Below are 17,035 nucleotides of genomic sequence, written 5' to 3'. Positions count from 1 at the left end.
AGTACAGCTTTGCGTGTTTTCTGAATTATAGGAATATATTGCCGGGATAAATAAAACACTGTAGGTACGTGTAACAATAGCTCGCAGCATTTTATTCGACACCCTAAAACAGATTTTGCTCATTTTAGTTCTGAATTAAAAAAAAGAGACGACATATCAGTCTAAGGAACAAAGTGAGTGATCGGAGTCAAGAAACTGAATGATTTGGTTATTTTTTATCAAGAACAAACATTTTGAGTCCATAGCTTCAAGGAAGAGAGGTCAGTGTGTCCCTTTCTGAACAATCTGAGCGAATCGATTGGTGATGGACAGGGTTGTGTCAATAAATCGGTCCACGCAATTAACTAAGCAGTTCTCTGTTCTGGAGTCCAGCTTGTTTCCAGGTTTGTCCATACATTTATCCCAGCAGACATCCATAAAGTTGTGCACCTGAGAACAATAGAAGAAATATATATGTAAACAGTGAAGGGATAAAACCTGTTTAATAAGTTTTATTAAGGATATTGTAACAATTGTAATATTATTATACAGCATTTATAGCACATACAGCACATAGTCACAACACTTTACAAAATAAAGGGAGACTGTACAGTTACAACACAATTCCATTAGGAGAGCCCTGCTCATGAGAGTAAATAATCCAACCGTAACACAAGCAAAAACATGAATGTCGTTTAGAAAAATATCATTTTTAAAAAGAACTCTGGGCAGCAAAAAAATGTTAACCCTTGTAGTGGGGCTACCCCTGCATGGCAAGGATAAAGTGCTAGCCTTTATCAGTCACCATGATTACAAACAGCTGGCTCCAACTCTCCTAGCCCAGCTTCCCTGAACTTCCTATCCAGTACAAGATCATAAGGGACAGAGCAGTCAGCAGCAGCTGTCCATCTTCAAGCTTAGAGAAGGGATGAGGGGTCCCTCGGCATACTCACACCCAATGCACTGTATTGGATGTGATGAAATCACTTCCGCATTCTGCTATCATTCCCAGCTACAGGAGCTGGTGAAGCAGATCTCTGCTTCATCAGCTTCTCTGGGGGTCCCTAGGTGACATTAGGAGTCTGGGAAACTAGGGATGTCCAGATACCAGTGCCGATACTTGGCATTTTCATGAGAACTACCAGGATTGCAGCGGTAGCAGCTGAGACCAGGCTCTGGCGCTCCACCACTGTCCTGAAATCATTAGTCGGTATTGTTTTAGAAAAACTGTCACATGACACTAAACAAAAATGTATCAGTACTCGTATCTGTGAGAACTTGAACAAGTATCAGTACTTGTACTTAGAAAAATAGTATCGGTGCATCACTTATATATATTTATAAAAAAACAAATAATGCATTAAAACAGGGATGCAGAAATCCCAGGAGCTCCGTATGCTCCTTACAAATGAAAGCAGCCTCCTAACTTTTGAGTTTTTCTCTAGTCTAGACCTGGAGCTGGAAAAGTATCTGTACTTGTACTTGTAGCGAGTATGGTACTTGGTATCTGAACATCCCTATGGGAAACCCCTGATGTCTCCATAAAGAGGACCTGTCATGTAAATTGGCCATCACATAGGGAGCTTTTGAGCACCCCCCCCACCCATGTGATAGCAATAAAGTTACGTGGGGAAAAAAAAAGTGTAATAAAAAAAATTAAAAGCACATTTTAAAAAAAAAATAACACTTAATTTTTTTTTTAACTCCCCTGCCTCCCCCCATACACACGCAAACATGCGTCGGGTGCGCCTACATGCGAAAACAATGATCGCGCCTATTGTGCCGCACGTTATATAGTTATAACAGAGTTATAATTCTCGGACCATTAATCACTAATAACACTAAACTGATGAGCAATAAAAGCGTTTAAAGCATCGCTTATGGGCATTTTTCGTTGTGGTTGTTTTTTTGTGATTTTGCGGTCACGCACAATTTTAAAGCTTGACATGTTTGGTGTCTATTTACCAGACGTGACCCCGTCTTTTATATTTTACCAAAAATATGGGCAAGAAAAAATGTTCTATAACATAATGTAGGGAAAACATGCTGACTGGTGATATTTTTGACTGACGGGTGGGACACCCTATAATTTTTTAAGCCCTGATTATAACCCTCTCCTCAAAACATCTAATTACTCTTTGTGCTGGCCCAGCTCCTTCACCCCTCCCTATATAAACTTTTATGTATCTGCCAGGGGAGGAGTGAAGGGGAACACAACAGTGTCACTTGAGTGACAGTTCCGAGTCCGCTGAAATCACATCCAAGATGGCGGCAGCCTCAGGACTTTTGGATGGGAGGCTGTTATAGGTAGATATCATGCATAACATAGGTTAAATACATTCTTATAGGAAGATATTTTTTTTCCTGAAATGAATAGCTTACCTCTTTAAAGCGGACTGTCACACAGAATAAGAAGTCTGCATTATAGCGACACTCCGCAAACATTAAGTTAGCATTTTTGGTGTTTATGCGTCATCTCATATTTTCTTTTGCACCCCCGCCTCCACTCTGGCCTAGGTGAGGACGTTCATGGCGCCTTATGGGATATCCACATCAGATATCTCAGGAGGCATCGGCTTCAACACAGTGCCTGGAGAAAGGTGGACCTGGAATATGTCATCAGGGGGGCCAATGGCAACAACAAAGAAAGGACAGTGGGCTCCTAATAACATCAGAGGGAAAGATGGCGGTGTATGACTTGGCGATGCAATGGCGGATTACAGCAGGATAACACTGGCTGTGTATGTTCATTAAGCATGACTTATCATCAAAGGTAAGAGGGGGTTCAAAAGCAAACTGAACATGAAGAGGAGGGGGTGCAGTACCTCTGTACAGTGATGACCATAGGGGAATGGCAATGGTTAGGTAGGAGTATGGGATGGCAGAAGCCCAGCTGAAACACCACCATCTTCCATCTATGAGTTCTGACCACCCTAGCAATGCAGTAGTTGTAGTAATCTGCAGTGTCACAGCTCTCGGATATGAAACGTGACCACGCTGAGCCAGACATGTGCTGCATGTGATCTACGTGTAACTCCTCACCTGAGCCGTAAACTGAGCCTTCTGCTGCTCCACCGCCAGCATCCTCTGCAGCTCGGCCTTATCCGTGGAGCTGCCACCCAGACCGGACAGGTCAATTTCAGAATCAAAATCCGCCATGTCTACCAGCGCGACCTTCAGCTGCTTGCAAACCCGGTGACCGGTACAGAGACAGCCCGCCCCTTGAGCAACTTACAGAATAACGCATCCTGATTGGCTGAGCAACATGCTGTACGAGGCGTGGAACGCGGAAGCATGCGTTGCAGCTAGGCTGATTATGATTGGCTGAGCAGTTGGCCGCTCCACCCCCTTCACTTTGTTCCGAATGTATCACCTTCTCCTTATAATAATAAAGCTTAGCAAATGGTTGGCGTGATATATAAAACCGAGAGTCTATGAGTCGTGTATCTGCAGCCAGGGTTTGTAACGGGGAAGTCTCAGCTCTCCCCCTTAGTGGCGGGTTAATTGTTTACTTCCGGGTGGCGGGGTCACCTTGGTTGTCTACTGGGCAAGATGGCGGCTCTGGTGAAGTTGGGCTCCCTGTGTAGGGGAGGCAGAGGTGAGCTCAGTGATATACATGGTCTGAGTTTGTAATATTCACTGCTGGGGGGGGTGACGATTGTTGGAGAGTACTAAGGGAAGGAGTATAGTTCACTAACAATTCTGAAATAGCAACTGTGGGGGGAATCAAAAAAACTGGAGCAAACAGAATCTGGAGCAGTTGCCCATGGCAACCAATCAGCATCTCTCTTCGCTTTGCTCAGATAAGATTTGAAGATAAAAGCTGATTGGTTAAGGTGTAAATCTGCTCCAGTTCTGATAAATTCCCCTCACTGTATTTTAGTAAACTAGCTCAGAATTGTTACAGTGGCCCCAATGCTCATCTCTAGGTGATCACCTGCAGCAGATGTGTGTTTTATAATACATGAAGCAACAACAGCCAATCATCATTTACTTTTCAGTGATGTGACCTCAGTGAACAAGTCTGCAATGGGTGACACCTCTGAACCTCATGCTTGTTCTTTGTATTGTCAGAAGCTGACTGTACACATTCAGATTTCTCTCATTCAGTCCCACAAGCTACAGGAGAGAAAATCACATGATTCCCCCGTCCACGCTAACTGCATGGATATGGACGTCCTCTCCTCTGCAGACCATTGTATTCATATTTGGAGGTGTGGATAGAAAACACTGGAGCCGTGTGGCCACTCTCTTGGTGTTTCTCATCCAGCAGTAGTTAAGTGATGTGAATACCGGTGATCTGGCTGATGGCAGCTTCTGCAATCCAAAGGATCTCCGCAGTATCCTTGACATGAAAGTGAACCCGGTAGATGTGGGAATTGAAGCGCCACACAAATTATAGTAGTCCAGGTACAACTTCATTCCATTAGTCAGGGGACATTCATGTAGAGGGGCCAACACGGTTCAGGGTTCCAGAACACAGTCTAACGGGGAATTACTAAAAGGGTCTAAGGCAAGTTCGAACTCCACTGGTGTGGTTGCCCATAGCAACCCAACAACTTCTATCTTTCATTTTTTCCACACAGCTTAGGCAATGTAAAACCTGATTGGCTGTGCTTCGGTGGGGGCAAAGTTTGTCTCGGATGATTTTGATGAATTCCACGTATTATGGTGTGATGGGATATTCCTGTATGTGCGCAGCGGGATAGAATAGGAATGCTTCTTTCCGGGAGCTCTAAAGCTGTACAAACTTTTCAGTAAAGTGTTTTCACATCTCCATACTACATACATACATGCATGTGGATGGAGACAGTATTGATAATCCAGGGACAGAGCGAGTATTTTAAAGTCAAATCTCAGGAATGTTACAGATAATTAGTTCTGGATACTGCTATTTATATACAGGAGTGACATGAATGTGGTACTGTGTGTATTTACCATCGGAGCAGAGATCCTCCGTGACTCATCGGTTGTTCCAATGGCCGGTCTGCAGATCTTATTCTTGGATTAATATTAACATTACAACTTTAGTACTTGCACAATTGGTGGCTGACTAAATACTTTTTTGCCCCACTGTATATTATGTTCTCTTTGTCCTTACACTGGCAAAAGTGTGTCATTAGAAATGTGTGTGTTTCCTAGATGAAAACATTTATAAATAGAGCTGTGAAGGTTCTCATTCATCCAGGTCACATGGTATATCTGTAAAAAATAAGTCAAGGCAACTGGACTTGCTGTATTTTTCTTGAAGACGTTTCACTGGCCATCCAACCAGCTTTCTCAATTCAGAATGACTTGTACAAAAAAATAATCTGGGAATAAATATGGTGAATGTTGCTCCTATCCACATAATCTGTGAGGCTCTGTTCACACCTAGACGTATTGAATATGCGCTTTCTGTGACGCGCGTTTTTACTGCGATTCGCGGTAAAAAAAAAATGCGCGACAAACGCGCGTTTCCGAGGGCTACTTGGCTGTATCCCAATGGAAACGCGCGACAAAAACGCCGCAAAGAACCTCATGTACCTTTTCAGGCGTGGCCCGTTTTGTAGCGTGTTCAGACGGGCTAAAATACGGCAAGGTGTGAACCATACCCATAGAAAACAATGGGATTTTCATGTTTGAGCGTTTTGTAGAGTGTTTGTAGAGCCTTGAACGCGCTACAAAACGTACAGGTGTGAACCAGGCCTTAGTCACAACCAGGTGTCTATGGCATTTGCATAATCTGAGTCTAGGAGGTGTTAATAACCTGCCCAGAGAGAGGTGTTAAAACAGCAATGTATGTGGAAGACAATAGATGTCTCAAGCGAGTTATAGCTATATTGACGTTAGTATATGTCCTCCTGTGACCCTAAAGAGAACTATGGGATCATAAGGTTACCCCGCAGTTCTCTTTTAAATAGGGAACAAAGTTGTGTTTTCTTTAACTGCTAATCTTTTTTTAGACTTTATAAATCTATATTGTCAACAACTTTTAATCTCTTCCCTTTTCAGCTTTTGCTTTTGGTAATTCTTTCCTGATCAGGCCAGCGGCGGTTTTACCACAAGATCGTCCTTCATTTCACGGTTCACTAATACATGTTTCATCCAATAGACAAGGTAAGAGAAGTAATTGGTCTGTAGCCACTTGTAGATTGTTGTACCCCGGCCTATTTTAGATGGGATGACAACACAGTACATGTAGTCTCTATGCCAGCTAGTTCTTAAAGTCTTGTTTAGAGAAACTAAGTATTACTTTGTATAGCATTTTAGGCAGTTTTACCATCAGAAGTATTTTGACTCATAAGCGATGTGACCAAAGTACTGGGAAAGCCATTTTGGATGGAAAATGGTCTGCTTGAACAAGTAAGGTATCTTAGAAGCATATAGGCAACATAGAAGCTATTTAAAAGAGCATGTGTTGGCCACTTGAATATGGCAATTTAAAAGGTAAAGATAGAGTGAATGTTCTTTTTTTTCTTCTCTACTCTTAAGGTGCCCATACACTGTACGATTCTCGTACGAGAATCGCGGGAAATCCCGCGATCGTACAAGAATCGTACAGTGTATGGAAGGCGTGCGACCGTTTCTACTGTACGGTCGCACGTCTTCCATCGAACAAGCAGGCTGGAAAACCCGCCGGGAATCGTACGATTCTCGGCGAGTGAGTGGCCTGCTGGTTCGACAACTGACGAACGGGCCGGTGTGCCCGTTTGCCGTCCTTTCAAGCCCGCCCCTCATTGCAGTCATCGCAAGCCCGCCCCTCAAGGGGGCGGGCTTGCGATGATCGCAAGTACGATCTGCCTGTCCAAGATGGGCAGATCGTACGTTTTTTTAAAGTACTTTACAACCATCGCAAGACTAAAGTCTTGCGATGGTTGTAAAGTGTATGGCCACCTTTACCCTTCATATGAGTCTGTCTTGTTTTGATTAAAGATTAAGTACAGGGGTGGGAAATTCCTATCACCTGATGCCCACCGGACATGCATTCTTCTACATTTAGCAGGGCTAATGTAGAGCAGGGAAGCCGTTTTATGTACAGCAGCCCAGATATCTTGTAAGCAGCCTGCTTGCCACTCTTCCCCCCTGGGATACATTGTGGAGGGGGGTGTACATCATGGGCCTGGAGTTGGATGAACAAAAGTAAACTGACTCCTGGCTGCCAAAGCTTATAGCTCAGTTTACAGGGGCACCCTGCCATGGACATAGTACTTGCATCTTTGGCAGTGAATGGGTTAAAAGTGAATTTTAAATAAAAAATAAACTTCTGGCTCTGTATGGGTAACTGCTTTGTCTGTAACAGTGAAGGCTCGTCACCATTCATCCCGCTTCCACCCCTCTTGCGTCTATTAAAAAAAAAAACCTAGTATTATTTACACCGAATGCAAGGTGTTCTGTGAATGGATGAGGGGTGGGCGAATCACAGGAACACCCTCACCCATTCACAGAACACCTTGCATTCTATTTTTGAATAGACGCGATAGTCGGAAGGAGAGGGCCAATGGTGACGAGCCTTCATTGTTACAGACGACGCAGATAACCAGTACGGCGACGGAAGTTTACAGATGTGAGGAGGATCTGGAATCACTAGGGGGGAAGATTATTACACAAGGGATCAGGATGTAGGAAACGTTTCATTGAAGATAAGCTACGTCTGTGTTGCTGTATCCTAAAACGAAATGTCAGCTTTAATCTTCTTGTATTATCTGAGAAGATGTATTCTGTGTATCTATAAATAAATTAAAAAAATCACATTAATTTGTGTGTGGCTGTGTTCATGACGGGGGATGGAGCCTAACTGATTGCACTATTACATGGATTGTATATTGTGTCGTGTGTGTGCGCATTGAACTGGAAGCACTACCACTGGAGTATGGTGATGGTCATTTTGCAGTGGTATGAGACGACCTCAAAGTCCACCAATTTAATTAAACAAACAAGCCTGATATACCTTCTGAGGATGAGTATCCCTACAATGAAAGTTTTGTTAGAATCAGCCTTCCAGGAAATGAAGATGTGTTTTATAATCTCATTGTTCTGTGCGTTTTCAGCAGCAGAATCCAAAGGAGCCTCCCTCCACTGGACAGGAGAGAGACTACTGAGTGTGGCTCTCCTGGGTCTCATCCCTGCAGCTTACATGTATCCCGGAGCTGCTATGGACTACTCACTGGCTGCCTCCATCACTCTGCATGGTCATTGGTAAGCCAACTTTTCATTTCATTTTATACTGAGGGAAATCTAGAAATATATAATGCTACTTCCTTTAACCACCTGCTGTCCGGCCGTTGTAATTAAACGGCCAGACATCGGCTTCTTGAGAGTGGGTGGGCGTCGTTAGACGTCCCGTCCCGCTCGTGCACACCGCCTAGCCGCCAGAAAACCGGCTTTGAATGTAAACAGCCAGCGATGGCTGTTTACATACAAGCGTTCAGGCGTCTGTAGAGACGCCCGATCGCTTGTAATATGCGGTCGGGTGTGCGTGATCCTGGGCTCCTCTGTACGCGGTGTGAGCCCGGGACCAGCACAGCAGCTCTGCAGCCGGAGATCAAAGGGAGCTCAGTACACGAGCTCCGTTTGATCTCCTCTCCTCTTCTGAATGCAGGCAGTGATGTGTATTACATCACTGCCTGCATTCAGTGTCACTCTCCGGTACGTGCAAAAACGCCAATTACATCCATTACGCCGCACATGTTACATATCGCCGCGAACGTCCCAGCGAGAGCAATAATTCTAGGGTCATCAATCACCGATTTGCAATTTAACGGGTGCGCACAATTTTAAAGCTTGACATGTTTGGTGTCTATTTACCTGACGTGACCCCGTTTTTTGTATTTTACCAAAAAATTGGGGTGATAATAAATGTTTTATAACATAACGTAGGGAGAACAGTTTTTTTTTTCAACATTTTCTGGTAATTTTTTCATTATATAGTAAAAAATAAAACCCCCAGCGGTGATTACCACCAAAAGAAAGCTCTATCTGTCCCCAACAATGGTATAAAATTAGTTTCAGTACAGCGCTGCATGACGGAATAAATGTCAGTCAAAGTACCGCAGCGCTGAATACTGAAAAATGGCCTGGATGGGAAGGGGGGTACAAACACCCCGGTCAGCAAGTGGTTAAAGCAAGCCTGTCCCAAGTACCTAAAACAGTATTCACATGAGGTTAAACTCTAAAATACATTCAAGAACCTTTTACTATTAACATGAAGCCGGCTTCACGGCCAATCAGCATGGAGCTGGCTTCCTGGCCAATCTGGGAGGCGGGTCAATGCTGATTGGCTGGGAAGTCGGTTTCCCAGCCAATCACAACTAAGCCAGCCAAACATGGTGCCAGCTTCCTGGGCAATCAGGAAGCCGGGCGGTATGTCATTACCCACCGCCTGGCTTTCTTATTGCCCAGAAAGCCTGCACCATGCCAGCGGAAGCCCTGGTATCAGTACTCTGTATCAGCGAGTACCGAAAGCAAAGCATTGGTACGCGACACCGAAAAACTGGTATCGGTGCATCCCTAGTTTTATGTGACAAGCTCCTAAAGAACTCGAATAAGAAATCCATCCATGTTAGTAGTTGCTTTTTAACTTGTGTATTCTTTTTCCGTAGGGGTCTTGGACAAGTAGTGACTGACTACGTTCATGGAGATACAAAGTTCAAGCTGGCCAATACTGGACTTCTGGCTCTCTCATCCTTGACATTTGCTGGCCTTTGTTATTTCAATTATCATGATGTAGGCATCTGTAAAGCAGTGTCTATGCTCTGGAGTCTGTGATTGGAAGGCAAATGAATGTATTGCAACAACTGATGTCTTGGTCTTCAGAAATATCTAACAGACCGTTGCTGATGTATATTGGCTTGTGAAGGATGGAGGTTCTGTGTGGAGGCAATTCTGCCCGCAGCATATTAAATACAGTCCCTACACAATCCTTTTTTTTTTTTTTCCGTTCCACAGTTTTTCAGGTAACACCGCACAACCTTGTCCAGAAGCTATTAATCTGGGGGATGCAGCAATTTTCTGTTTTAGTTGATTCATATCTACTGGAATGCATCCAGTAGCAGTGTCAGCGTGCATTTACTGCCTGAAATTGCACTATATGTCATTGTCCATATCACAATTTGTTTATATGAATATATCAGTTTGCCAGACTGAACAATATCTTTCCATACTGTCTTGTCTTCCGGGTGACATCAGTGCATCATTCAAACTTAGAGCAGGTTTAAATAATCTTCTTATTAATGCATTAAAAAACCTTACACACTATTCAATGAAGGACCCTGTACAATTTTCAATAGTGCTCAGAAATTGTTATGCTTGAAATAAAGAATAATAAATACTGGCATCCATAACTATGATAACGTGTTGGTGTGTATATGTCTTATTTAACCCTTTTGTTGTCAGAGGTCATTGATGCCAAATGCCTGGGACAAAACTAGCAGGGTCAGTATGTGTCAGGTAACTTAATAATAACTTGATGATTTCATTTTCCTACCTAAACATTTTTAATTTGGAAGGAAAGCTTTCATTTAGTGCACTTTTAATACATTCCCTGTTTATTTTTCATTATAAGCTATTAAATGGACAAACATGTTGCAAAAAAACATTTTAAATTTAGCAGCTTATAATAATATGAACAGCATGGGTGCTTAGCCCATATCCTCAGCACAGGGCATCTTACTGAAGAATGTTAATATACAGAATATACTGTAGGTGTAAAGCAGTTAAAGCGACCCCTTTGATTTTCTTAATGTGAAGGCGCTGATCTACTACCGTCTAGTGGCTCATGTCTCCTATCTTCCCTCCGTTCCAACATTGTAGCCTCCCTCAGACTCTTCAGCCTTACACACTTCAGGGAGTAATATACACTGAGTGGCCAGATTATTATGACCACCTGACGTTTGTAGGCAAATTAGCTATAATTTTGCGCTGAAGTTCAATGCTGCAGTGCCGTCCGTCCGTTTTTTTTTTTTTTACTACGAGCGGACGGCAAGTGGTTAACAGCCTTTGAGCGTGGGATAATTGTTTAGCGCTCGGAGCCATGGAGCGAGTATCAGCAAAACAGCAGAATTTGTTAAATGTTCAAGAGCAGCTGTTGTTAAAGTGTTTAAAGACTGGACTGGCAGACCGAAAATCTGGGTCTGAACGTGCGAATTGTGGCCGTCAGCGACTAGTCAATGTTAGGGCAGAACGGGGGAGGGGCAAGACTGGTACAAGACAACAGAAGCGCAACAGTGCAGTGTCAGATTCCTCGCATCACCTTTCAACATCTCGTGGAGTCACGAGGCGGCCCAACGAAGTACTGATGGGGTGGTCATAATAATCTGGCCACTCAGTGTATATGCTTTTGTCCTCTGTCATGTGCTGTGGTTTCATCCCCTGGTCTCTATGTTACCACAGGATGAGGACAGGGTCATTTTAAGGAGGCATTCCACAGTTGAAGCTGATGGGATTGAGACACCGACTGACTTCATACATCTCTCAGGGTCTATGGCAGCAAATCTGAGTTCCTGAGGCCACTTGCCTGCCACGGGCATCATTGAGGAGGCTTGTTTACCCCTTTTGATGCCCACCTATTTTTTTCTCTAAACCAAATAACATAAATCTCAGATATTGCAGCTTACCAGTCTTTAAATGTGATGGCTGCAACAGTTTTCTTATGTAGATTTTTTTTTTTTCTTCCCTTAATTTTTTTTACCTGTGGACACTTGTTATCCTAGAGTGTCAGCGTTTAACTCATTGTACTGTATCTATGGTGAAGCAGCATAGTCACCCTAGAACAGGGAATTCAGAATACCCCCCTTTCTGTTTTCTCTGTAACATAGAGAAGGGTTATGTAGTCCTTAACTGGAAACTGAATTAAGTTCATCACAAACAAAGATTACAGGAAGTTTTCAGCGGGCAAAATGTCAACAGTTTTCTTTTTTTGTTACACTTATGAAATAGGCCTAACAAAATGTTTTCAGTTTTTGTTCTGCACACCAAAAGGAACCACATAATAGAAGTTCGTTGTTCATGTTTAAATACATACACACACGGCAAGAAAGTCTTTGTTGGGCGGTTGCAGAGCTGGGAGCTTTGGCAGGTGTATTTTTGTCTCTGAAGTTCCCAAGGCATATAAGAAGCTGGTGGATGATTTAACGCGCTGTGGTCTGCTGCAATATTGGTTTTGGCTGGGCTGACCATTTACAGTGTGCATGTTGCGTCTCTCTTGTTAACTATAGTTTTCATTTCATATAGAGCAATAAGCAGAAAGCAAGGACATCTTCAAACAAGGACACTTGGAAATCTATATTTTCTGAAAAAGAGCTCTGAGGCTTTCCTTAAAATGCTAGTGTCCGTCATACTGGCCCTCCTGCTTCGGCCACTGACCCAGGACAAGCATATTATTGATAAAAGCAGGTTAGCTTATCAACCAGGAGCTGACATTTCAGAAGAATGCGAGCAATGACGGCCTTAAAATCATGATTGGCTTTCTTTAAGTATGTCATAAGGAAATGGTGCATTATATTTGGATAAACTTCAGGTTATGTAGATATGTTTGCTCTATGTGGTCAGGAAAACATGAAGATTATTATTATTATACAGGATTTATATAGCACCAATAGTTTGCACAGCGCTTTACAATATAAGGAAGACATTACAGCCACAATACATTTTAAGACAAGATGGTAAGGAGGGCCCTGCCCGTGAGAGCTTACAATCTAAAAGGGAGGGGCAAGTGATACATGAGGAGGGAGCTGCGCCGGGATGATTGTTTGAGAAAGTGATTGTTCAGTGGTTAGGGTGAGGTGGGATAGGCTTCCCTGAAGAGATGAGTCTTAAGGGATTGCCTAAAGGCAGTCAGTGTGGGAGATAGACGGATAGATGATTTGATTTGTACAATATATATTAAACACCTCCTCATATGGACATATTTTGTGAGTATGGAAGTGTTAAAAATCCCTGCCAGGTGTTCATTTCTGGCTATGTTCCTGCAGGCGAAATGTAGAGCGCATAGGTGCATTTAATCTGATCTGCTTCAAACAGGTCTTGCATGCCCATAAATGTGTAAGGGGATGCAAACCTGTCTGACCAAAATACAAATGCATACATACAGGCCCTGACTTGCCCTGATGACCATTGTCACTGGAACACGAAGAGAGGTGAAAACTTCCTGTGATTACAAGGAGAATTTTCCCTCACTTTGGAGATATTTTCTCTTGCTTTCTATTGAATCTCTAGGATAGGAAGTGAAGGGAAATCTCTACAATACAAAACAAAGCGGTCTTAACCATCCCCTACTGCAGGGGCGCCCACTATTTTTCGTCTGGAGATCTACTTTTCAAATGACGAGCTCATTGAGATCTACCAACGAAAAAACACCTGCATTCAGGGGCGGGAGGGGGCGTAGGCTGCGCAGGCAGGCCCCTCGCCCACAGTGCGATCGCCTGCATTAGTGCCTGTGTTCCAGTCCAGTGCGATCTGCAAAAATGCTGCAAGCACTATTTTTGCAGATCGCAGTGGACCGGAATGCAGGCACTAATGTGCCTGCGTTCCGAGTGCGGGCGATCGCACTGTGGGCGATGCCATTGACTTCAATACAGCTCCACACCCCCTCCCGCACCGGAATGCAGGGAGTCGGCCTGCTTACATTCCAGTGCATTCCAGTACATTACAGGTCCCGGCGTCCTGTCCTCCCGTGGTGCTCGTGTGGCCGACGTTGCACATGGGGTGTCCTGCACCTTTCCATCTGCAGCGTCTGACACATTCAGCCGGCAGCCGCACGAGCACCACGGGAGCATAGCCGTAGCCAGCTCCTTTTGCGCCTGAAACAAGGAAAAAAAGCAAAGTTTTTTAAATTTATTTTTTACTATTTTTTATTTTATTTTCATTATTTATTTTTATTTATAAACTTTTAAGAGGATGGGCTATAGCAAACAAACGCTGAAAGACTGGAAAAACATTGCCAAGTCTAATACATTTCAATGTCTGCTGCAACATGTTGATTTTAGATTGCTTAAACAGTGTGAATCAATGGATCCATGACCCAGTACTGTTAAGTGGCATAAGTCATATGATCCTGCAAACCCAGAACGATTTGGTATGTTCCCGAGTTCCCAATGCAGTTTCCTGCTAGGCCCAAGCACTGCATTATGGGAGAAGGTCACATGTTCCCCCATAGTTAAAAGCACTGTGTATTTAGCGTTAATTACGATGGATGAGTGCTGAAGAGATCAGTGGGTCAGTGTCACTTTTGCTTTGAGTGAAGTGAGCATCTGTTTAAAGGCTTTATTTGTGTTTTTGATGTTGTGAAGGAGCTTTGCTGGTGATCCAATCATTGCTATATATACATTCTGTCCACCCCTAAATATTATTTTGCTGACTCAATGTTTTCGGTCTAAGAGTGTATTTGTATTTTTGCGGTAACTTCATATTTTAGGGATTTTTTTTTGTACTCGGAACATCTATGTTGTAACTTTTTTGTTATTTTCTGTAAGTCATGGACAGGAAGTGGCTTTGTAGACATAGGACTCTGGTGTAAATTGTGCTATTAACCAATAAAGCAAGTGTGTCTTGGGAAACCAGAAGGATTTCACAATGCCTCGGTGACTCTTTATTACCTTTTTCATTCTGTATTTGTTTTTCCCAAAGCTAGCATTCATGTTTATATACGCATTTGTCAGCTCGGGTTATGAAACTGATATCAGGGAAGGTAGGTTTGATATGAAACTAATAAACACATTGAATGGAAGGAATACCCTAACACAAGCAGATGACAACCCTCCAGCTACATAATAACAAAGTACAGGGCTAAAATTATAGCCAAACAATAAAGACGACAAAGAGGAAGGTGTTTATTAGATACATAGGGGGGAATATATCACAACTGGAGCGGACAAAATCTGGAGCAGTTGCCCTTAGTATCCAATCAGCTTCTCTCTTCAGTTTGTTCAGTTAAGATCCAAATTTGCCCATCACATACCATTTCATTGAAATCTTCAGTTTTGTCATGTTTTTTTCTTATATTTGTGTCCAAAATTTTCGTTTCTGTAAGAGACCTATGAATAATGTTTTGTGCAGTCTGGGCACGTCCAGGCAGGAAATCAGGCCAGGTTGGAAGCTATTCTGTGGAAGTATGCAGCCTGGGCAGGCCGGAGCCAGCTTGACACTGTCTCAGCAGGCTATAAAAGTGGCTTGCATACACAGATGTTGCTCATTGGATTAATATAGACCTTATAGTGTTTATGTATTGTTTCAGAATATAGCATTGCCTCAGTAGCACTGTAACAGGTAATTAGATGTTATAGACGTTTTACAGGACGATCAGTGTCGGTTGATATGTCTCGTCAATGTCGTAACAGCCGCAATACATTCTGCTATATTTGTGGTGAGTATACGCTTATTCATCAGAGACACTCAATGACTGCTCTTGTGAAGAAAGCATATCATCTGTACTTCGGCTGCAAAATTGGTGATCAAGACAAGGAATGGGCACCTCACATTTGTTGGGAGCTGAGAGCTTGGCTCAGAGGCACTCGAAAGACAATGCCATTTGCTGTCCCGCTGATATGGCGAGAACAGAACAACCATGTGACGGACTGTTACTTCTGTTTGTTACTTCTGTGTCTGGTTTATCTGCCAAAAACAAGAAGTCCATTGAACCCTTATCTGCCTTCAGCAATGAGACCCGTGATTCATGACGACAGTCTTCCAATTCCGAAACCACCAGAGGAATGGACCTTAGGTAAACCAGATAAAGAAACGGCAATGCAGGGAACTGGCAGTGGCATTGATCTGGATTTTGAACCGTGCTCCTCAGGTGATACACATCTCATAACACAGTCAGAATTAAACAATCTGTTCAGAGATTTGGGTCTGTCAAAAGCGAAAACCGCATTGCTGGGTTTGAGACTGCAGGAATGGTGTTTGCTGTCACCAGGTACGAAAATGTATATTTTTCGAAGCCGCCAAGATGATATAACCAAATTCTTTGCACAAGTTGACAGTCTCTGTTTCTGTGTTGACATCGAAGGATTGTTCTCTGCTTTTGTTGTGACCCTGGCCCCCAAGAGTGGCGTCTCTTTATTGATTTGTCAATGTTAAGCCTCAAAGCTGTTCTGTTACATAATAGCAACCTTCACCCTACAATACCTGTTGGCTATGCAGCACACATGAAAGAAACCTACAAGAATATGGAAATGTTGCTGAAGCACATCCAGTACAGCAAGTACAACTGGAATATCTGTGGAGATCTGAAAGGTTTCACCAGGACATTGCTACAATGGAAAAATGATATCAGGGCAACTGGAATCCGTCAATGCTTGCTGACTACTGTTGGACACTGCAACGTGATGCAGCGGACATTGAATACAAATGAAAACCCCTTCAATTATGTTGAACTTAATAGCGCATTAGAAACATAAACACAATTAATTACGTTATTGCCGGTAAACAGTTAACTGTCTATTCCTCAGAGTTCCTACGTGATGCAGCAAAACCAAAACTATATTTGTGCATACCCACCAGGTACATGTCTGCAAAATCAGCAAAAACGTTTCACGAAGCAAAACTTTTCACAAAAATTGTTGTGCAGTGTTATTATATATGATACGATTACATTCAGTTTGCAATAGATTGCTGTCCCTGAATGCAGGAATGATGCATAAAGGGACAGTTATCTATTCCAAACTGCATGTTATCATATCACGTACGATTACATGTGGACTGCCACTTACAGATGCGTCCGCTGTCACCTGGTCATTAACCTGAATAGGCACAATGGCCGCATCTAAACGGGGACACCCGGCATTCCCACTGCAGGAATCCCTATGTTTTTGCCGCAGGAATGCCGGAACGGCCCGTGTGAACGAGGCCTGATACTTTAACATTGTCACCAATAAAGCAGGGACAATGGGGGTTTATAATTATACCTTAAAATAACACTGCTACACCACTGAAGCTTGGGAAAGGAAGGGGTTAATGTGTAATCTCACTTTCCCCAACTTCACTGGTGTGTCAGTGTAGCGATTACAACCTTCATACCAGATGATCCAAGTGCCCATTGTCCCCCAGCATGCAGGTCACAAGTGATGCCTGCAGAACA

The 17,035-nt window shown here is 43.1% G+C and overlaps 2 protein-coding genes across 2 annotated transcripts; one reads left to right on the top strand and one right to left on the bottom strand.

Moving 5' to 3' along the window:
* Window positions 1-231: 231 nt before the first annotated feature.
* On the bottom strand, window positions 232-3,202 carry TIMM8B (translocase of inner mitochondrial membrane 8 homolog B). Its single transcript, XM_018573652.1, has 2 exons — window positions 3,022-3,202; window positions 232-429 (listed from the first exon to the last, which is right to left on the bottom strand). The coding sequence occupies exons 1-2, from the start codon at window positions 3,136-3,138 to the stop codon at window positions 262-264; spliced, it is 285 nt and encodes a 94-aa protein (XP_018429154.1). The 5' UTR covers window positions 3,139-3,202; the 3' UTR covers window positions 232-261.
* Window positions 3,203-3,491: 289 nt separating this feature from the next.
* Window positions 3,492-9,754, top strand: SDHD (succinate dehydrogenase complex subunit D). The gene is made up of 4 exons (XM_018573650.1): window positions 3,492-3,577; window positions 5,974-6,078; window positions 8,010-8,157; window positions 9,561-9,754. Exons 1-4 carry the CDS (start codon window positions 3,532-3,534, stop codon window positions 9,724-9,726), a joined length of 465 nt encoding a protein of 154 aa, XP_018429152.1. The 5' UTR covers window positions 3,492-3,531; the 3' UTR covers window positions 9,727-9,754.
* Window positions 9,755-17,035: the final 7,281 nt, after the last annotated feature.

The sequence above is a fragment of the Nanorana parkeri genome, unplaced genomic scaffold (assembly GCF_000935625.1).
Source record: "Nanorana parkeri isolate BGI_ZX_2015 unplaced genomic scaffold, ASM93562v1 scaffold2473, whole genome shotgun sequence".
Taxonomy (NCBI): domain Eukaryota; kingdom Metazoa; phylum Chordata; class Amphibia; order Anura; family Dicroglossidae; genus Nanorana; species Nanorana parkeri.
Note: the sequence above shows the minus strand (reverse complement) of the source record. Positions and strands in the feature narration are given on the sequence as shown.